This window comes from Oryzias latipes, chromosome 17, assembly GCF_053564925.1.
Source record: "Oryzias latipes strain Hd-rR chromosome 17, Olatipes_Hd-rR_3.1".
NCBI classification, from domain to species: domain Eukaryota; kingdom Metazoa; phylum Chordata; class Actinopteri; order Beloniformes; family Adrianichthyidae; genus Oryzias; species Oryzias latipes.
In genome coordinates, this window is record NC_136253.1 from 31,350,438 (window position 1) to 31,369,368 (window position 18,931).

Genomic DNA, 18,931 nt, shown 5'->3' on the forward strand with positions numbered 1-18,931 from the left:
AAGACAGGAAAAGTGGCAGTAATTAACTTTTTCCTATGTTTGCCTTTTAGGTTTTGGCTCCAACTCCTTAACAGTATCTAAATGTTGTCTGGAAGTGTTTTTTTCTCACTTCTTTGATCTTTTTCCAATGGAATTTGAACTTCAACCAAATAATGTGAAAGTGAGTGATTTGTAAAAAGAAAATTGCATGTTTTTTTCTATTGCAGTTTATCTACAGGCTGTATGTTGCTTTTCTGTGTATTACAGCAGAGTTCCATGCAGTTGGTTAAAAATAAAGGACTTTCAGGGATTCTCTTAAAAACTTCAACAAAACAAATCAAAAATTTTTTTTATTTTTTTGATTTGAAATGGTTTATTTCAAGCAATCAAGTAAGAATAATTCACAAAAACAATATGATCATCAGTTATACATTCATACATTGACGTGTCAAACTTAGGATAATTCAACCTAAAAATAAATATTGCTTGAAAAGGAGTGGAAGGAAGCGAATTTCGATAATCTCACCCCTGTTCTACTGTAACCATTTTATTACATGATTTATCATTATCCGGTTCATAAATTTCATCAGACAGAATTCAGAATCCTTAGGTATCAATAAAGCACATGACAAAGATGAATTACTTCATAAATATGTAAAAATAGACATAACAATTTTAGAAATCAACACAGCAAATGCATATGAGTTTTCTAAAATATATGCAGATTATATTCATTAGAAAAATTATGTTTATGATTAAAAAATAATACTATATCAGAAAAATATACATAATACTTTTTCAAAAATCTTCACACCAAAAATTGATCAAGTATCAAAAGTTAAAAATATGTGCAAACATCACTAATATGTGAATTTATTATTCATTCTAATTGAATTTTCCGCAAATGTTAAATGATTCATAAAATTAAACTTACAGCTCCTCAAAACAGCTTGAAGTTTGCCTACATTATGATTGACACTTGCACGGTGGCGCAGTGGTTAGTGCTCTTGCCTCACAGCAAGAAGGCCCCTCGTTCAAGTACTGGCTGGGGGAACTGATGCAGAACACCAATGGGGGACCTTTCTGTGTGGAGTTTGCATGGTGTCCCTGTGCATGCATTGGTTTTCTCCAGGGACTTCCTCCCACTGTCCAAAAACATGCTTCATGGGTTAATTGTTAACTCTAAATTGTGTGTGTGAATGTGTGTGTGATTGTGGCCCTGCTATAGACTGGCGAACTGTCCAGGGTTCACTCAATTTGTCAAGTAAATTTGTTGTAAATAATTATGTTTAATTCTTCAGCAGCATCTAAAAACACATAAACACTGCAGTTTTTAGATTGTGATAGAAATTTATTATGATAACATAACATGGCAGCATATATCGGGACAAAAACTGGGAAACAATTGTTCTCAACTCCAACCATCTTTTGGTCTATTTTCAAAGTGTTGCCACGACGCTGAAGTTGGCTTCCGATTCACAGCTTCCGATTCGCGAAGGCACAAAAGAAACATTCCGCTGCATTTTTCGCATTAAGATCACCCAAAACCGGGTCCTGTTCAAAAACCGCTGGACCTGGACTGCTCAAACCTGGATAAATTATACATTAGATACTAAAGAACACATTAAATATAGTTTCTGATTTGTGAAACCTTCCTCTGATTTGTGAAAATCTGAAATAGATTGATGTTTATCGCATTTTACGCACTGAGTCCACCTTAGACCAGGTCCTGTTCAAAAACCGCAGGACCTGGACTGCTCAAACCTGGATTAAATAATAATTTAGATAGTAAAGAACACGTTAAACCCAGTTTCTGATTTGTGAAACCTTCCTCTGATTTGTGAAAATGTGAAATAGGTTGATTTTTTATCCCATTTTACACACTTAGTCCACTTCAGACCAGGTCCTGTTCAAAAACCGCAGGACCTGGACTGCTCAAACCTGGATTAAATAATAATTTAGATAGTAAAGAACACGTTAAACCCAGTTTCTGATTTGTGAAACCTTCCTCTGATTTGTGAAAATGTGAAATAGGTTGATTTTTTATCCCATTTTACGCACTGAGTCCACCTTAGACCAGGTCCTGTTCAAAAACCGCAGGACCTGGACTGCTCAAACCTGGATTAAATTATACATTAGATACTAAAGAACACATTAAATATAGTTTCTGATTTGTGAAACCTTCCTCTGATTTGTGAAAATCTGAAATAGATTGATGTTTATCGAATTTTACGCACTGAGTCCACCTTAGACCAGGTCCTGTTCAAAAACCGCAGGACCTGGACTGCTCAAACCTGGATTAAATAATAATTTAGATAGTAAAGAACACGTTAAACCCAGTTTCTGATTTGTGAAACCTTCCTCTGATTTGTGAAAATGTGAAATAGGTTGATTTTTTATCCCATTTTACGCACTGAGTCCACCTTAGACCAGGTCCTGTTCAAAAACCGCAGGACCTGGACTGCTCAAACCTGGATTAAATTATACATTAGATACTAAAGAACACATTAAATATAGTTTCTGATTTGTGAAACCTTCCTCTGATTTGTGAAAATCTGAAATAGATTGATGTTTATCGCATTTTACGCACTGAGTCCACCTTAGACCAGGTCCTGTTCAAAAACCGCAGGACCTGGACTGCTCAAACCTGGATTAAATAATAATTTAGATAGTAAAGAACACGTTAAACCCAGTTTCTGATTTGTGAAACCTTCCTCTGATTTGTGAAAATGTGAAATAGGTTGATTTTTTATCCCATTTTACACACTTAGTCCACTTCAGACCAGGTCCTGTTCAAAAACCGCAGGACCTGGACTGCTCAAACCTGGATTAAATTATAATTAAGATAGTAAAGAACACTTACACACAGTTTCTGATTTGTGAAACCTTCCTCTGATTTGTGAAAATCTGAAATAGATTGATTTTTATCGCATTTTACGCACTGAGTCCACCTTAGACCAGGTCCTGTTCCAAAACCGCAGGACCTGGACTGCTCAAACCTGGATTAAATTATGCATTAGATACTAAAGAATACATTAAATATAGTTTTTGATTTGTGAAACCTTCCTCTGATTTGTGAAAATCTGAAATAGATTGATTTTTACAGCATTTTACGCCCAGAGTCCACCTTAGACTAGGTCCTGTTCGAAAACCGCTGGACCTGGACTGCTCAAACCTGGATTAAATTATAATTAAAATAGTAAAGAACACAATAAACACAGTTTCTGATTTGTGAAACCTTCCTCTGATTTGTGAAAATGTCAAATAGGTTGATTTTTATCCCATTTTACGCACTGAGTCCACTTCAGACCGGGTCCTGTTCAAAAACCGCAGGACCTGGACTGCTCAAACCTGGATTAAATAATAATTTAGATAGTAAAGAACACGTTAAACCCAGTTTCTGATTTGTGAAACCTTCCTCTGATTTGTGAAAATGTGAAATAGGTTGATTTTTTATCCCATTTTACGCACTGAGTCCACCTTAGACCAGGTCCTGTTCAAAAACCGCAGGACCTGGACTGCTCAAACCTGGATTAAATTATACATTAGATACTAAAGAACACATTAAATATAGTTTCTGATTTGTGAAACCTTCCTCTGATTTGTGAAAATGTGAAATAGGTTGATTTTTATAGCATTTTACGCACTGAGTCTCAAAATCTCAACATACAAAAGAAACTGGGAAACAGATGTCAGATTGGACAAATAGTTATGGTCATGGTTAGCATGTACCACTGACTTAAGTTTTGTTTTTCTGTTCAATATTTCTTGGTTTGTTTTCTGATTTACTTTAAAGTCCCTGTTATGGTGTTTTCCTTAAAGTTGTCCTTCCCTTGTCCCCATTATCCTTAAATTGCATAAAATTCGATGAAATGATACTTTTTCCCACAGTGGTGTTTGAACAGGACCCGGTCTGAAGTGGACTTAGTGCGTAAAATGTGATTAAAAATCAACTTATTTCACATTTTCACAAATCAGAGGAAGGTTTCACAAATCAGAAACAGCATTTATTGTGTTCTTTAGTATCTAAATTATTATTTAATCCAGGTTTGAGCAGTCCAGGTCCTGCGGTTTTTGAACAGGACCTGGTCTAAGGTGGACTCAGTGCGTAAAATTCGATAAAAAATCAACCTATTTCACATTTTCACAAATCAGAGGAAGGTTTCACAAATCAGAAACTGGGTTTAACGTGTTCTTTACTATCTAAATTATTATTTAATCCAGGTTTGAGCAGTCCAGGTCCTGCGGTTTTTGAACAGGACCTGGTCTAAGGTGGACTCAGTGCGTAAAATGCGATAAACATCAATCTATTTCAGATTTTCACAAATCAGAGGAAGGTTTCACAAATCAGAAACTATATTTAATGTGTTCTTTAGTATCTAATGTATAATTTAATCCAGGTTTGAGCAGTCCAGGTCCTGCGGTTTTTGAACAGGACCTGGTCTAAGGTGGACTCAGTGCGTAAAATGGGATAAAAAATCAACCTATTTCACATTTTCACAAATCAGAGGAAGGTTTCACAAATCAGAAACTGGGTTTAACGTGTTCTTTACTATCTAAATTATTATTTAATCCAGGTTTGAGCAGTCCAGGTCCTGCGGTTTTTGAACAGGACCTGGTCTAAGGTGGACTCAGTGCGTAAAATGCGATAAAAATCAATCTATTTCAGATTTTCACAAATCAGAGGAAGGTTTCACAAATCAGAAACTGTGTTTAAGTGTTCTTTACTATCTTAATTATAATTTAATCCAGGTTTGAGCAGTCCAGGTCCTGCGGTTTTTGAACAGGACCTGGTCTGAAGTGGACTAAGTGTGTAAAATGGGATAAAAAATCAACCTATTTCACATTTTCACAAATCAGAGGAAGGTTTCACAAATCAGAAACTGGGTTTAACGTGTTCTTTACTATCTAAATTATTATTTAATCCAGGTTTGAGCAGTCCAGGTCCTGCGGTTTTTGAACAGGACCTGGTCTAAGGTGGACTCAGTGCGTAAAATGCGATAAACATCAATCTATTTCAGATTTTCACAAATCAGAGGAAGGTTTCACAAATCAGAAACTATATTTAATGTGTTCTTTAGTATCTAATGTATAATTTATCCAGGTTTGAGCAGTCCAGGTCCAGCGGTTTTTGAACAGGACCCGGTTTTGGGTGATCTTAATGCGAAAAATGCAGCGGAATGTTTATTTTGTGCCTTCGCGAATCGGAAGCTGTGAATCGGAAGCCAACTTCAGCGTCGTAGTGTTGCCAGTGGTCTATTAATTATGAATATGTTGTTTCTATTCAAATTTTTGTTTAAAAAGTGTGCTGCTTTGTCTAACCTACATTTTTGCAGTGGGGCAGGAGTTCAGTAGAAATTCAACTCTGAGTTGTGGGCTGGATTTTTGGCATGGAGCAACCCCGCCTCCCCTTCCTGTCACCTTTAAGTGAGACCTCTTTGTCTACACACTCCTCACATCCCCAACCTAACATTAACAGTGCAACAAAAATACAATATTTGAGCTACTCAGCCGTACAGTTTGGAGCCAGATTCCAGCTCGGACGGAAAAAAAAAAACAACATACATCGTAATGGCATTTTTTTAAAAATCTGCTCCTGATTCACAATAAGTTGAAAAAATAAATACTCAAAAGTGCAGTTTTGAGATTATTTTTTTGTATTTGTCCTCCATCATATAAAAAAACACAAGAACATGTCACAGTCACAAAACACAATTTGCATGCGAGTGGGTCTTAAAATTATTTTTTTTCTCTTCTTGTTACTCTTTTTATTTTAGCATATTATTGCTGTTGACATCTCAGTGAGGATGGTTGTGTCGACAGTTTCTACCCGGAGCTAAATAAGAGACGGACCCGTCCTGTTGTGTTTTTCCGGTGCAGCTCCGCTTATGCGGACATGGACGAACTAGCGGGGCGAGGACACAACCTTCCCTTAAACAAATGTTCTGCCTTTGAGGACCGGCAGACGTCATAGACCCAAACGTCCGAGGAATCCAGAACCACCCAAGCCCGTTCGGCTGTCTGCGCCATGGCTCTTAGTTCGGGCGGCTGGGCGCCTCCAGCCCCAATCTCTGCCTCGTCCTCCCAGAAGGCTCCTGTGTGCAGCGGGCCTCCGCTGACCGCCTGCTGCACCACGGTTCTCATGTCGGTCCGCGTTTCGGTGTCCCATTCCGGGATCCGACCCTTGTGCCTCCCCGGAGCGGGAAGCGAGGCTCTGCGCCTGCAGCTCAGCATGGACCCGAGCCGAGCCGGAGAGTTCCGACTGGCTCTGAGGGATACGAGCGGAAACCGCAGTGTGGTGAGGCTCAGCATCTGCACACCAATGTTTAGATCAGTGATGCCGTGTGTTCTGGTTCCGAGGAGGCTTCGGGAACCTTTGGGTTGAAGGGATTGGACCCCAGCGGATCCCTGGACCGACCTTTCCCCCGAGTTTCAGCCGCAGGCGCGAGTTCACTCCACATGTGGGGTTAATTCAGCTTCTGATCGCTGTGAAACATAAATCATAACAAAAGAGTTTAGTTTCATTTTCATCTTTGTCACGAGAAGCTGCTGTGACCGAAACTCCAGACCTGCAGAGACGGTTTCCTTTCCAAACCTGCGACATCTCTTCAAAACAAGCTGAAGTTCCTGTCATTCTGGAGGAGCATCCTGGGCTCCAGTCTGACCAAAAGCTGCTTGAAATCAGAGCAAAAAGGCTTCATTTTGTGTGTGTGTGTGTGGGGTGTGTGTGTGTGTGTGTGGGGGGGGGGGGGGGGGTGACCTGGATCACCATAAATCACGGATCAAATGGGATCTAAACTGGGGGAAAAAAAGGTTTTAAGATCATTTGATGTGATCAGTCTGCAGAAATATAAGGCAACTTCAGTTTCGGTTCCTGATGTTTCCTCAGGGCAGTTTGACAAATCCAAACCTTTTCCTGTTTAGATGTTGAGTTTGAATCCAGATGAAAAGAAAGGAGTGAAAGTTTCCAAGTTAGATTCCAGCTTCAAGTGCAGAGAATCTTACAAATCAAATCAAAATAGTTGATTTTTAAAACAGATGAACAGTTCTGTTTGGTTTGGTTTAGTTTATCTGGTTAAGATATTTTTAAAAAAATGCTTCAAGCCACCAGAGGTACAATTTACACAGACCATCTCCAAAGAAAATTGTGTCTTTAAAGCATTTTTCTGATGATGGAAATATATACAGAAAATTAAGCTTATTATTTCTTTGTTCAAATCGCTGGAAATCAGGAGCAGATGAAAAAATGCCGTTGATAAATTGTGGTTGTTGCATACAAACTTTAACCGGCTCCATTCCGATGAAAACACTTGCAGACAAGCACATTTTCGGGAATCTGGATCTAAACCGTATGGCTGGACGCTCCAATGTTGCTCGCCGTTTTTGTTGCACCGCTAATGTTGGGTTGGGGCTGTAGGCTAGCAGAAGAGTGTAAAGAAAGGGATTATGGGAAATGAGTGCAAGCTTTCTCCGCACCACAAGAATTTATTATATCAATTATGTTCTAGAGAACTGAAAATAATCTTAATTAGAAGACCACTTTGAAAACAAACCAAAAATCCATCAGAGTGGGATTTTAAAGTTAAGGGGTTGATTCCAAGACCTTTCATGGACTCGTGGCTAGACGTCACACCAAAGGCTCCCTGCTTGACACTCAGCATTAAGAGGTTGGGTTGGGGGTTCGACTACCGGCGCTTTAACTTTGAACTAATATGATCTAAAATGTAAACATAGAAGAAATTGCCTCATCCAGACTAAACCCATGATTATTGTTTTTTTGGTCTGTTTTTTTTATTATTATGTAGGCTTATAGCATAAAAAATGTGATCATTTTTCATATACAACAAAAAAAGGCTTTGCAAAAAAATAAAAACAAACAACCAAAAAAAGCAGCAAAAAATAAAAATGATTTTAAAATGTTACCAACAAATCTAAAAAAAAAAAAAGGGAGAATGTTTTTATAAATCCAACTGGGGGATTGAGGGGAAAATGTCTGAAAAGTCTCTTTAAATTTATCACAAATTTTAAAAGGATCTCAAACGACAGGAAAAAAAATGATCATACCTACCAGCAGAAAAACACTCCAAAAACTTCTTAAAAGACCTCAGATTTCTTTATTTTCTGAACGCAACAGTTGTTTTTCCCCAGAGGTCAAAGTCTGATTTTGTATTTTAGGGAATTCCTCAGAGTTTAGATTAAGGAAACAAACAGGAATCACTGTAAAAAGTTTAAAGCTGTTTTCCCCACATAGTTTGTTCATGTACAAACTTTTACTTTGATCGTTTTTGTGCAAATCTGTTCCCTGAACAATCAAGTCATAGGATTGATAAACCTGCTTTTCTACCTTCAGTACCATAACGTTTGCACAGCATGTGGAGTTTGGACGCTTTTTTAAAATGAAACAAAGGCAAATAGAATAAAAATACACACTTCATACGGTCATCTGACCTCTTTAGGTTTCATTTGGACATATTTGATTGCAGAGACTTTAAATATGGTCAGTTTTGATCCATCTTCTGTCATCTTGGTGAAGCTTTTTTGTCCTTTGGCTCTCAGAAAAGTTCACGCTCCCTCTGTTTGCTTTTGGCCCTCAGTTCATAGCAGAGTTCGACTTGCGCTGGGTGCAATACGAGGTCAAGTCGTCTCGCTGCCACGAGATGCGCCTTGCCTCTCCGCCGCACGACTGCATCCGCTTCAACTTCCGCTGCGACCGAGAGGCTGAGGAGTGGGCCACCGTTGTGATGTCGTCTCTGAGGGAGGCCCACAGAGGTCGGTTTGGATCCGTCAAAGGCCCAATGGCGAGGCGTTTGGGGAATTTGTGAGCTTTAAGTTAAAGGCAGCAGGAAAGGTTAAAAAAAAATTAAAAAAGTCATCTGGACTTAGATTTTGAAGTTAAAGATGTTTCGCCTTAAAGAAACCACAAAATTCATAAATTAGGACAACCGTCAAATGGAACTTTCTAGGAATTTTGGTCATCGCCTCATAACTCCTCGAACATCATTGGGGGGGGGGGGGGGGAACTATAGGTTGTAGATTTTGAATGGCGTAAGCAAAAGTGGCGTTGCCCTGATGCTTCAATTTTTTTTTCTTTTACCAGTATATTGTATATATTCAGCTCAAGCTGAAGAAAACAATATAACATACGACATGACTATATTAGAAAAAAGCTCTGTTGCTAAGGGAATCCAAAAGTTTACTATTACCTATGCTTCTAAAAATTACGTAGACATATTCGTCCCCCCCAGGTGACCAAAAAAGACAATGGTTGCTATGGAGATAAAACCAACAGAAAAGCCGCCATTTTTAAAAAGCTTTATTTATTTTTTTCAATGAATTTGTCAACCGTAGCTCTAAGCAGGATGGCAGAAGGGCAAGTGAAGGGCAAGTGAAGGGAGCGCAGCAGCCGCTCAGTCAGTGAGGGCGGGTCAAAGGGGGGGGGGGCTGCGAAGGCAGGGGGAGGGCTATACAATGCTCTTGGTGGATTTAATTAAAACTTTTATTTGCTTCTGAAGCGTCCTGAATGCATGAGATTCTTCAGAAACCTAAGATTGAAGCTAAAACCTAAAAAGTAAATGTATCTGTTATGATTTGGCCTTTTACTAGTTCTCCATAAAGCTCTTACTTATGCGAAGTCTTTGTCCTCATATGAATGTTTGTTTTTTCCTTTTCCAACAGTTGCAAACATGAACACGGTTGAGTCGGACAGCAAATCGAGCGACCCTGCGGTAGAGGAGCCGTGGAGTTCGGCCTCGCTGCCGCTCTGTGGTTCGTATCCCGGCGCTCTCCTGTGCGTTCTGTAACGGAACCGCACGGTCGCTAACCTGTTTGTGCCCCCCCCCAGAGGAGCTGTGTTTGGAGCTGGCCAGGGCCATCGAGGCGGGCGACACTCACGCAGCCTCGCAGCACGCATCCTCGCTGGCTCGCCAGAAAGCGGTGCTGACCATACAGGTGTCCCAAAAGAACTACGCCGATGGAGAACTCAGGTGAGAGAAGGCTGGAGAGCCTCCATGGAGGGTCAGAGCGAGTCCTCCTCCTCCTCCACTCATTCAGCGTGTCTGTGTTCCAGCTTATCTGTGGTGGTGGAGGACGTGTCGTCGTCCTGCTGTGTCACAGTCAAGGTTTTTCCTTACATGACCGTGGCTGCGCTGAAGCAACAGGTCTGAAAACCATAGCAAATGAAAACCCTCCCGCCTCCTGGTGCTATTTCATCCTCTATCGTGGTCTTTTCAGGTGTTTCTGGAGTACGGGTTCCACCCCCGCGTGCAGCGCTGGGTGATCGGTCAGTGTTTGTGCACCGACCCGCGCTCGCTGGCCTCCTACGGCGTGCAGAAGGACGGCGACACGGCTTACCTTTACCTGATCTCCGCCCGCCAAGCGCGCATCACGCGTCTGCTGTTTCAGCAGGACCTGGAGAGCGCTCTCCTCACCCCGCCGCTCCCGCCGGGAAACGGCCACGCCTCCCAGGACTGGAGGGGGTACAGCACGCTGCCCTCAAAGCTTTCCCAGAACAGCCAAAGTGAGTTCAAACGCCACACGGGGCCACCGTCACATCCATTTACTTTTACATTTCAATTTTCAAGATTTTTATCTTTTTTTTTTTTTTTTTACTTTTTATGCTCATCCTTACTGTTTTATTGCCAAACTGTTGCTTTAAATTAATGTGTCATGTGACCCGTGACGGTTGAAGCTTTAAAAAGCTATTCAAGATGCATCATTATGCGTCGTTAGGAGGAAGAGATTTGGAAAGTGAGTAAAAGGATTTTCAAAATAAAATAAAAATGAAAATAAAAATTCGCAAAAATCACAAACAACTATCTGTAAATGTTTTCATTAAAACTAGGCCTGTACATCCCTACTTTTTTGTAAGTGCATTATGTTCTGCATGCTGATTGGCTGTTTACAGTCAGTCTCCTCCGTGTAGCGTCTCTTATACAGAATGCGTTCATTTTGCCAAATCTACATCAATTGGGATCAGATCTTTGTTTTTCATTCTATAACACGAATTATTTTTCTTTAAAGATTTGAACTTTGAGAGTTTAAACAAGATAGAAAAGTGTGGAAATGTTAATGTCTGTCTAAGAAGAGTGTATAAAGGGAGTAGTGAGGGACTCGTAGCCATAAAACGTCCTGAATACATGAAAAATATAAAAAAGACGACTTCACGGTTTTTGTCCATCAGTTTTTTTTTTAAATGCAACCCCCTGGAAAAGGGGGGGGGGGGTACTTTTCTTTGAAAATGCTTTAACGCTTTTCATTTGAGTTGTGAAACCTCTTTAATGTTGCGTTAACCTGGTTTTGAAGGTACCTGTGATAGATCGGCAGATGTCAAAGATGTCCCCAGCATTGAGAAACTTCAGCTCAACGATCACAGCAACAGAGCCAGTAAAACACAGGTAACTTCAGCTTTTGAACATCCAGTTCTTCTCCTTGTCCTTCAGTCTTCAGACAGCACACGTGTCGTTGTATCTGAGTTTTTATGGGAGAGCTATTTGGTGACCATGTCCTCTCACCTCTCACAGCTGACAGAGTGGGCGTGTCCTTCATGCACTTTTATCAACAAACCGTCTCGTCCCGGATGTGAGATTTGCGCTACAGCCAGGCCTGATGCGCACAGCGGCGTCCAGCAGGTACCAACGAGGCTCCTGCGGGAGGGCCTGCTCGTGGTGCCGCTCTCTTAACGCCGTTTCTTCCATCTCTCCTAAAGGAAAAGGTGAAGCGGGAAGATCGCGGAGAGTCGGGTTTCAGCAGCAGCTGACTGCACATCCTCATGGTCTGGACTTCATTCGGCTCACTTAACACACTTCCATGCGCGCCCTCGGAGCGAGAAAGCCGACTCTGCCACACACGTGCTGACTAAATACCCCCACGCAGAAGGTCAGGGGCGCCGAGGCCCCTGTGACGGCCGCTGAGGCCCAGCGCCGCCCTGCAGCATGACGCAGAGCCGCTCCGGTCCGGGCTCAGACAACGCAGAGCTTTCTCCATTCATGTGGACGGCGTGACCATGACGTGCACATGTGCATTCAGCCAGACCCTCTTGCTGTTTATCTTGCGTGGTGTTTCTGATCCAACACAAACATATTTATTTGAAGCAGAGGAAGAAGAAAAGATGCCGTTTCCGAGCATCAGCCACCTGTGAAGGAAGAGGAAAGCCTTCATGTCGGCGGTGTTGTCGGTGCTAAGGGAACTCTGAAGGTTTGAAGGTTGAAGTTATGTCTCGTTTACACGATTGTCAAGTGCTTTTAATTTTTTTAAATGTACTTATTTTGTTCTTGGTGTATTATTTTTACCAAATGCTGTGAGCATTTGTTGTACATTTCAGCAGCAGGAGTGCATAGTTTCCGCTGAGCGAGCAGAAACGATCTGTTTTTAGGGCATGGCTGGACTATAAAGGGAGGAAAGTCTGTCTGTTCTTTCATTTCAACGGCTTTTATCGTCCTTCAAAGGCATTTGAACTTCCCATGAATACATTTCCTTTTAGAGAGCGATGCAAAGGCGCGAGTGTTCAGCAGCATTCAGGACAGTAAATACATTTACGCACAGAGCAGTTCTAATAGTTCATGTTTTTGTACAGAAAAAGTAAAACGTCTTTAGGGTCGTAACACTCTCCAACGTTTTGACCACGGAGCACACATGTGTTACGCAAAGCCAAAGATTGAAATAACTGAAGGTAATCTTTTGGAAAGCACCACCTCGTCAGCATTTTGTTTCATGTTTTACTCCCCCACAAAAGTCACTTTTGAAACTCTTGCAGACCCAAATTTCCATTTTGAATTTTTTTTAATGTACATTTAAAGTCCCACTCCGATCCTCTTTTGATCAATTTTTAATCTTGATATCTTAGATGACCCCACCCTTCCATTGACGTGTTCTCCCTACCATGACAAAGGTGGATAAAGGTGGAAAGATTTCATGTAATCCATGGACACCAGTGAAGATCACAAATCATTGGAAGAAAAAAGGTTCAGAGCACTGTCTAGTGGGTCTTGATGACCCAACTCCCAATGTTAAAGTGCCTAGGATAGCACAAGGGTTACAGGAACTGTAAACCTGTAACAGGATCCAGAAAACGACCATAATTTCCTAAATTACATTTTTTTTTCCCGTTCATGTTTTAGACCCCTGCTGTAAAATCTAAAGGAATGACCAAATAAAATCCAACTTTTAGTCTTTTATTCAGGAAGTAATAAATATAACAAACACCTTTTAAAAGAAATTTATCAAAACAAGTATAAAAACAGTTGGAGAGCTGATGTTAAAGGAGTCAAACAAACAGCTGGAGACCTAATATTACAGTTGCGTAAAGACAAAAAAAAAGCATTCATATTGCATCACAAAGTAAAAATCCCAAAGGCCTCAAGCTTCACAGGAAAAACCCAAAATAGCATAAAATATACAGTTTTCTTTTTTCAAATTAAAAACTATCAGCTCAAAAATGACAAAATCTTTGAAGAGCAGTTCTTCGGTATCCAGTTGATTTAATACTAGTTCCTCACGTTGCTTTAGTACAGAGGAACCTCAGGTTCCCTCTGATCAAACTTTTATTCTGAAAGTTTCCCCACGTGCTACTTCCAGAAGAGGATGTTCCAGAAAAGCAGCCAGCAGGGATACACTAACAAGGCGACGAGCGGGAACACCAGAGATCCGTACAGATAGTGGTCCAGCATTCCCTGCGCTATGACTGACAGGTACAGCAACCAGCCGTCCTGGAAGCTAACCGGCATTTCCTGCAGCTCTTGAAAGAAAAAGACTGAGAAGAGGAGTGTGCAAGCGGGGCTGAGGGCCACCAAGAAGAAAGCTGACAGAGCTCTGAGGGAGAAAAACACAAGACAGGAATGTTAGTTACTTCAGGACAAAAGGTAAAAGCTGAGATTTCAGTGCAGGTGTTTTACTTGGGTACGTGGGGAGTGACGTAAGCAGCTGCAGGAACCAAAGTCAGCGCCAGGATGAAGCCGAGGGAGAAGTTGATGACGGCAGTGCAGCCTAGCAGCACAGCCAGGTACAACAAAGCCACCAGCTTGAGAACTCTCCATCCCATCTCCGTCCCCTCGCCTGACAGCAGTCTGAAAGAAAAGCACAGGACCCGCAGGTCACTCTGCTGCAGACTGAAGATCATCGGTTCCACAAAAACACAGACTTTCTCCTCGTCTGTCCATATAGTCAGACTTTTATCAAATCTGTTTGGCTATAAGACAAATGGCAAGAGGAGGCAGTTAAAGTGAGACAAGATGAAGAGTAACAGCATCTGGGTACCTGTGTGTGTTATGAGGCAACGCCAGTCCTGCTGTGTAGACGGCAATTGCTGTCAGGACGACCGCTTCCGTCTCTGAGACGGGGAAATGCTCAACGGCGACCTCCTGGAAACGGACGGGCAGCATGTAGAGAGCCGCCCCGGTGAGGTGGCTGATGACCAGAGGAGTCAGGACCGACAAAACTCCAGGATTGGACTGTTACAGGGAGAAGACCGCTCAAATAAAAAGGAAAATTCTCCATAGAACAGTTTTTTTTTCTTTAAATGTCACCTGTTCAGTACCAGCCACCCCATCCTCGGTTCTAGACGGCTGAGCCGAAAGCTGAACCCACAGATCTAAAGCCTGAGTCACAGTTAGGGAGGAACTTCAAAGATGTTTTTCTTTTTCTTTATATCGATCAGTCATCCAGTTTTTAGCTATGCTTTTTATTTAAAGCTGGATGTTTGGGGTCCATCAGAGTCAGCTTAAAGTGAAGGAAAAACTAGATCATCGATCTGGAAAAACTTCTTTGAAAAACAGTTTTAAACACGGACACATGGCAAACTTTAAAGAAACATTGAGAAATGTGCACCCCTCGAGTTTAAAATTGTTTTCACATTTACAATCTGGTTCTTCATTCACTTTGAGTTGATCCTGATTGGATCTCATAAAAACGTCTTTACAGCATGGAGGAAGGATACTCGAAGCAGCAGGATGACGGCGAGGAGGCCGAAGGCCGGCATGTAGTATCCGATGGAGACGAAGTGAGACAGTGAAGGTAAAAGGTAGAAGAAGTAGGACTGGTGCAGCCGCTCCAGAAGGTTGTTCAGTTTCCGGTACATTCCTTCCAGCAACCTAAAACAGAAAACAGTCAGTCTGCATTCCTGCAGTTATTGGTGAATAAGCATTCAACTCATTGTAATTTCAGCCCTGCGCCCACCTGCCGATGGTGGTGGCGTCGGTTTTGTAGTGACGGAAGCTGTTGACGCCCTTAACGGTGGCGGCTTCGATGTGGTAGCGCAGGAACAGGCCGTGGTCGCCCCAGGGCCGCCCGCTGGCCTGCTTCATCACCATCAGCATCATGGTCTGCACCGCGTGGTTGTACCCCGACGCACTGTCCCAGTCGTTCCTCTGCAGCTGCAGACATAAGAAATTCTCAGCTTCCCTCCAAACATCAGTGAGGAGGGACATGCTCCTCCTAGAGGAACCGGCCTTACCTTCCCTTGGATCGTGCACAGGACTCCAATCTTTTGACAGAAGGCATAGAAGAGGTTTGCCAAGTCCAGGTTAGGGAGCTGCCCGTTGAGACCCTCCAGAACGATGTCCAAGCTGGTGACCACGTCACTGCTGAGCTCTAAAGACAGGGCGGCCTGGATCGAACCACCGCGCCCCTGCAGGGGAGACCAGTCCATGCCTACGCCGACAAATCAACAAGAACTTCTATGAGACCTAAAGCCTTGCTGTTTGAAACACAGGTCAGCGAGAAGGCGGCACAATTATGTTAAACAGTTCATTTAATTTTCTATTTTTGTGTTGCATTTGGGGCCTGTAAGGCATCCTGAGCGTCATGAAAGCACTACTGAAGTTACTTTATAGATAGCGCTCACCTGTGACATTGGTGTGATGGTATCCCTCCAGCCAGGCCTGCATCCCAATCAGATCATGCTCATTCACCAGAAAGATGATATCTTTGGCCCAGTAAACCTGATCTGTTAGAAAGAGGAGAAATTATTGAGAAGTTTCATCTCAGATGGAGGTCATTTAGACCAGAGTTTTTCAACCAGTGTGCCGTGGGAAATTACCCATTCACTCATCTAAAAACATTTACCATCTCCAGGATAGGTTTTATGTTAGGTTACATAAAATTGCATGTTAATAGACTGGAGGAAAAAACAACTACCAGGGAAAAATGTCAAATAATTTAGTTGAAAATTATTACTGAAAGCTAACTTAACTTTTATTACATCTTTTAGAAAAAAACAGCAGCAACTTCCAGCTTTTTCTGCCACACATATCACAAAAATGCATGCGAGATTGCAGAGGGACTGTACATCTATATATGTTTCTCCTTTTTTCATTTTTGGATGCTGGTGTGCTGCGGGATTTTTGTCCAGAATAAAGTGTGCCTTGGCTCAAAAAGGTTGAAAAACACTGATTTAGACAAAAAAGAGCGACTCTTTCGTCTGATCTGTGTCGATGAAGTACTCACTCCGGAAGTAATGGGCCAAACCGAGCAGCAGTCCCACAGCCTGGTTGTTGTTATCACCTGGAGTGCAGGGAGCACTGAGCACCAGCGCTTCGGTCCGCGGAGCTCGAGGTGCTCGGAGAATCCCATAAACATTTGTACCTTTTACAACCTGCAAGGAAGAAAAAAAAAAGACATATATACTCAGAAAATGGGTATGTTGTCATCTGAACACTAAAAACACAACCAAACTGGAAGATTTAAACATAAATTCAACAGAAACGTACGTATCTTTCAGTGTTTTCATCGGGAAAAGGCAGCGTGCGAGAGAAGCTCTGCGTGAAAACCTCCAGCCCTCGAGCCTGCATGGTTTTCACCAGCCAGTCCACCGGCATCCCACTGACGAGAAGCCAAGAGGAACAGCTTAGTTAAGCTTAAGGGGAGATTTTGTAGGGGGAAAAAAACTCATTTCTGTATTGATACAATCATTTTACCCGACTTTCTTCTTGTGAGCAGCAAACTCTCGGCCTGTAGCCAGCGCTCTCTCGCCTGCAGGGAAGCGCTCCTCCACCATGGTGGATCCCATGGCGTTCTCTGACATGTAGGTCCGCAGGGTGAACGGCTCAAACGCCAGACCCATGAACCAAGCAACACCCGCAAAGTAGCAGACGAAGCTGACGAGGACAGGCGTGGAGAATTTAAAACATTCTAACACTCAGTATGAGAGGAGCAATGGAAAAATAACACAACTCACCAGATTGGAGCATTGAGGCGGGTCAGCAGTTTGATCAAAGCCTGCCTTCTATTGGGGTCAGACAGCAGCCCCATGTCGTCTCGTTATCCTGGATATGTGGATCTACTGGAACCAGAAGGCAGAAAAGGTACAGACCACTAACAGACAGACCTCCAGACCTTGATAATGCAAATGAAGAGCTCTCAAATGATGAACACAAAGGCCGTTCAAAGGGTTTCAAGAAATGCAAGAGCTTTGATAATACAGGGAAGATTCAAGAATCAAAATAATAAGTTAAAATCCCAAATTATATTCATTTCATCTGTGCCACATGTTAACAATTATTGCGTATTTGACAATAAATAGATCTGATAGGTGTTTAAGTGGCTATACATACAGTTTTGTTCACCTTTCAGCAAATTTCTTCAAGGGTCGCCACAGCAAAACAGCTTGTGCTGTTTTCACAGAGGTGGTTTGGGCGGATTTTTACGCGACACAACCTATATTTAACCAGGCTAGGGACAGTGACAGGGGGACCCGTTGGGCTGCCTCTGTGGCTACATAGTTAGGCAGTAGCAGAGGCTATAAATCGAAATCCATTCCTTTTTCTGACTTTTAGCCAGCATAAAAACCTGAGAACCGCAGTGATGTGGTCGGTTCTCCTGGCTCTGACAGCAAAGTTCTGAATGAGCTGCAGCTTTGTTGTCTTTACTTATTTTTCAAGAGGAGCATGTTTCAGTCATCCAGCCTGCACGAAATGAAAACTCTAAAATCTGGACATGGGATCTCCGAATCTCAATATTTGATTGATTATGTAGATATTATTTAGTTGTGGTCTTAATCTGAAATCTGATATGACTTTATGATGATGATTTCTAACTTAACTATTACTGTTTTTTCCTATAGGAGAAACAGCCCTTCAGTCATATTTCATTAGACGTCACTTTTAGCTCGGAACCAGACATTGAAGAAAGCTACTTTAGACAGAGGAGCATGTTGGGATTCACTCTCACTAACTCCTGCACTGATTTTTGGACGAATCCATGAGCTTGTACCACCACGCAGAGAAAAATACAACCGTTTTAGAATCATTTAGACTTTTTTTTAGCTGGTGTGGTCGTGATAAAAATAATTATAACTACAAATATTAACATAATGTCTTCTGACTCTCGTCGTTTCATTCAACTTCATGAATGATGGTTAGCTTAATGCTGCTAGCTTCGACAGAACAGCATCGTTAGTATTTAAAAATATATACCATCCGTCAAAAGTGTAAACGTTGTTTATAAATGTGATATATTTAAGACGTAAAAAAATGTACCTCAAACCTAGTCACACTTGCAGAGGCGACGCTTCCACACCAGGGCTGCTGAAGTATTTTGTTTCCTTGTTCCCGCGGGAACGTTAATTCTGTGGACCAACTTCCGGTCTGAAAAATGCATATCCGGTCAAAAATGAAATACATCTCTATTTATCAAAATATTCCAGAGGTGGTGTAAAATGTGATTATTTAAACTTAGTCACGCATCTTTTTGTAATAATCAGTGAAAATGTACTTTAATATGCAATAATTCTAATAAAGATTTATGTAAGAAAAGTTACTTTAAAAAGTAAGTTACATTAATACCAATTTTGTTTCAGCAGGTAAAGAAAATGATAGATTATTCAGCCTCAACGGACTGAAACTCTTACAAAACATGTATTGTATTGTGACATAAAAATTACTTTTACAACAAACAAAAGCAAAAGCAGAATAGCCTGTCTGCAAAACAAATCAAAGAAAATTAATCTAAAAAAAAAAGACTA

At 41.6% G+C, this 18,931-nt stretch overlaps 2 protein-coding genes and 1 long non-coding RNA gene across 4 annotated transcripts; 1 reads left to right on the plus strand and 2 right to left on the minus strand.

Annotated features, from left to right (window-relative positions):
* The first annotated feature begins 5,784 nt into the window (after positions 1 to 5,784).
* Positions 5,785 to 12,380, plus strand: sharpin (SHANK-associated RH domain interacting protein). Its single transcript, XM_023965329.2, has 9 exons — positions 5,785 to 6,277; positions 8,574 to 8,748; positions 9,655 to 9,744; positions 9,821 to 9,962; positions 10,046 to 10,136; positions 10,210 to 10,495; positions 11,281 to 11,372; positions 11,499 to 11,606; positions 11,684 to 12,380. The coding sequence occupies exons 1-9, from the start codon at positions 6,008 to 6,010 to the stop codon at positions 11,732 to 11,734; spliced, it is 1,305 nt and encodes a 434-aa protein (XP_023821097.1). The 5' UTR covers positions 5,785 to 6,007; the 3' UTR covers positions 11,735 to 12,380.
* LOC111949078 (uncharacterized) lies at positions 5,846 to 6,690 on the minus strand. Its single transcript, XR_002875106.2, has 2 exons — positions 6,549 to 6,690; positions 5,846 to 6,465 (listed from the first exon to the last, which is right to left on the minus strand). It is a non-coding gene; the product is annotated as an uncharacterized LOC111949078 (long non-coding RNA).
* Positions 12,381 to 13,132: 752 nt separating the features above from the next.
* Positions 13,133 to 18,580, minus strand: gpaa1 (glycosylphosphatidylinositol anchor attachment 1). Of its 2 annotated transcripts, none has more exons than XM_023965218.2 (13): positions 18,447 to 18,580; positions 17,147 to 17,251; positions 16,887 to 17,066; positions 16,680 to 16,791; positions 16,417 to 16,564; positions 15,815 to 15,916; positions 15,425 to 15,621; positions 15,148 to 15,344; positions 14,909 to 15,062; positions 14,499 to 14,570; positions 14,230 to 14,423; positions 13,869 to 14,039; positions 13,133 to 13,785 (listed from the first exon to the last, which is right to left on the minus strand). In XM_023965218.2, exons 2-13 carry the CDS (start codon positions 17,218 to 17,220, stop codon positions 13,542 to 13,544), a joined length of 1,845 nt encoding a protein of 614 aa, XP_023820986.1. In that variant the 5' UTR covers positions 17,221 to 17,251; positions 18,447 to 18,580; the 3' UTR covers positions 13,133 to 13,541. The 2 variants fall into 2 exon arrangements, with proteins under 2 accessions (XP_023820986.1, XP_078790150.1); XM_078934024.1 differs by having other exon boundaries at positions 17,147 to 17,248; positions 18,447 to 18,571.
* Positions 18,581 to 18,931: the final 351 nt, after the last annotated feature.

Excerpts from the sequence above, each read along its gene's own strand:
- sharpin (XM_023965329.2), top strand. The coding sequence starts at position 6,008 with ATGGCTCTTAGTTCGGGCGGCTGGGCGCCTCCAGCCCCAATCTCTGCC. Across the intron at positions 10,137-10,209 it reads TGGCTGCGCTGAAGCAACAG|GTGTTTCTGGAGTACGGGTT; the intron begins GTCTGAAAACCA and ends TGGTCTTTTCAG. Across the intron at positions 11,607-11,683 it reads CGCACAGCGGCGTCCAGCAG|GAAAAGGTGAAGCGGGAAGA; the intron begins GTACCAACGAGG and ends TCTCTCCTAAAG.
- gpaa1 (XM_023965218.2), bottom strand. The coding sequence starts at position 17,220 with ATGGGGCTGCTGTCTGACCCCAATAGAAGGCAGGCTTTGATCAAACTG. Across the intron at positions 15,345-15,424 it reads TGTGCACGATCCAAGGGAAG|CTGCAGAGGAACGACTGGGA; the intron begins GTAAGGCCGGTT and ends TTATGTCTGCAG. Across the intron at positions 14,571-14,908 it reads CCGTCATCCTGCTGCTTCGA|GCTTTAGATCTGTGGGTTCA; the intron begins GTATCCTTCCTC and ends ACTGTGACTCAG.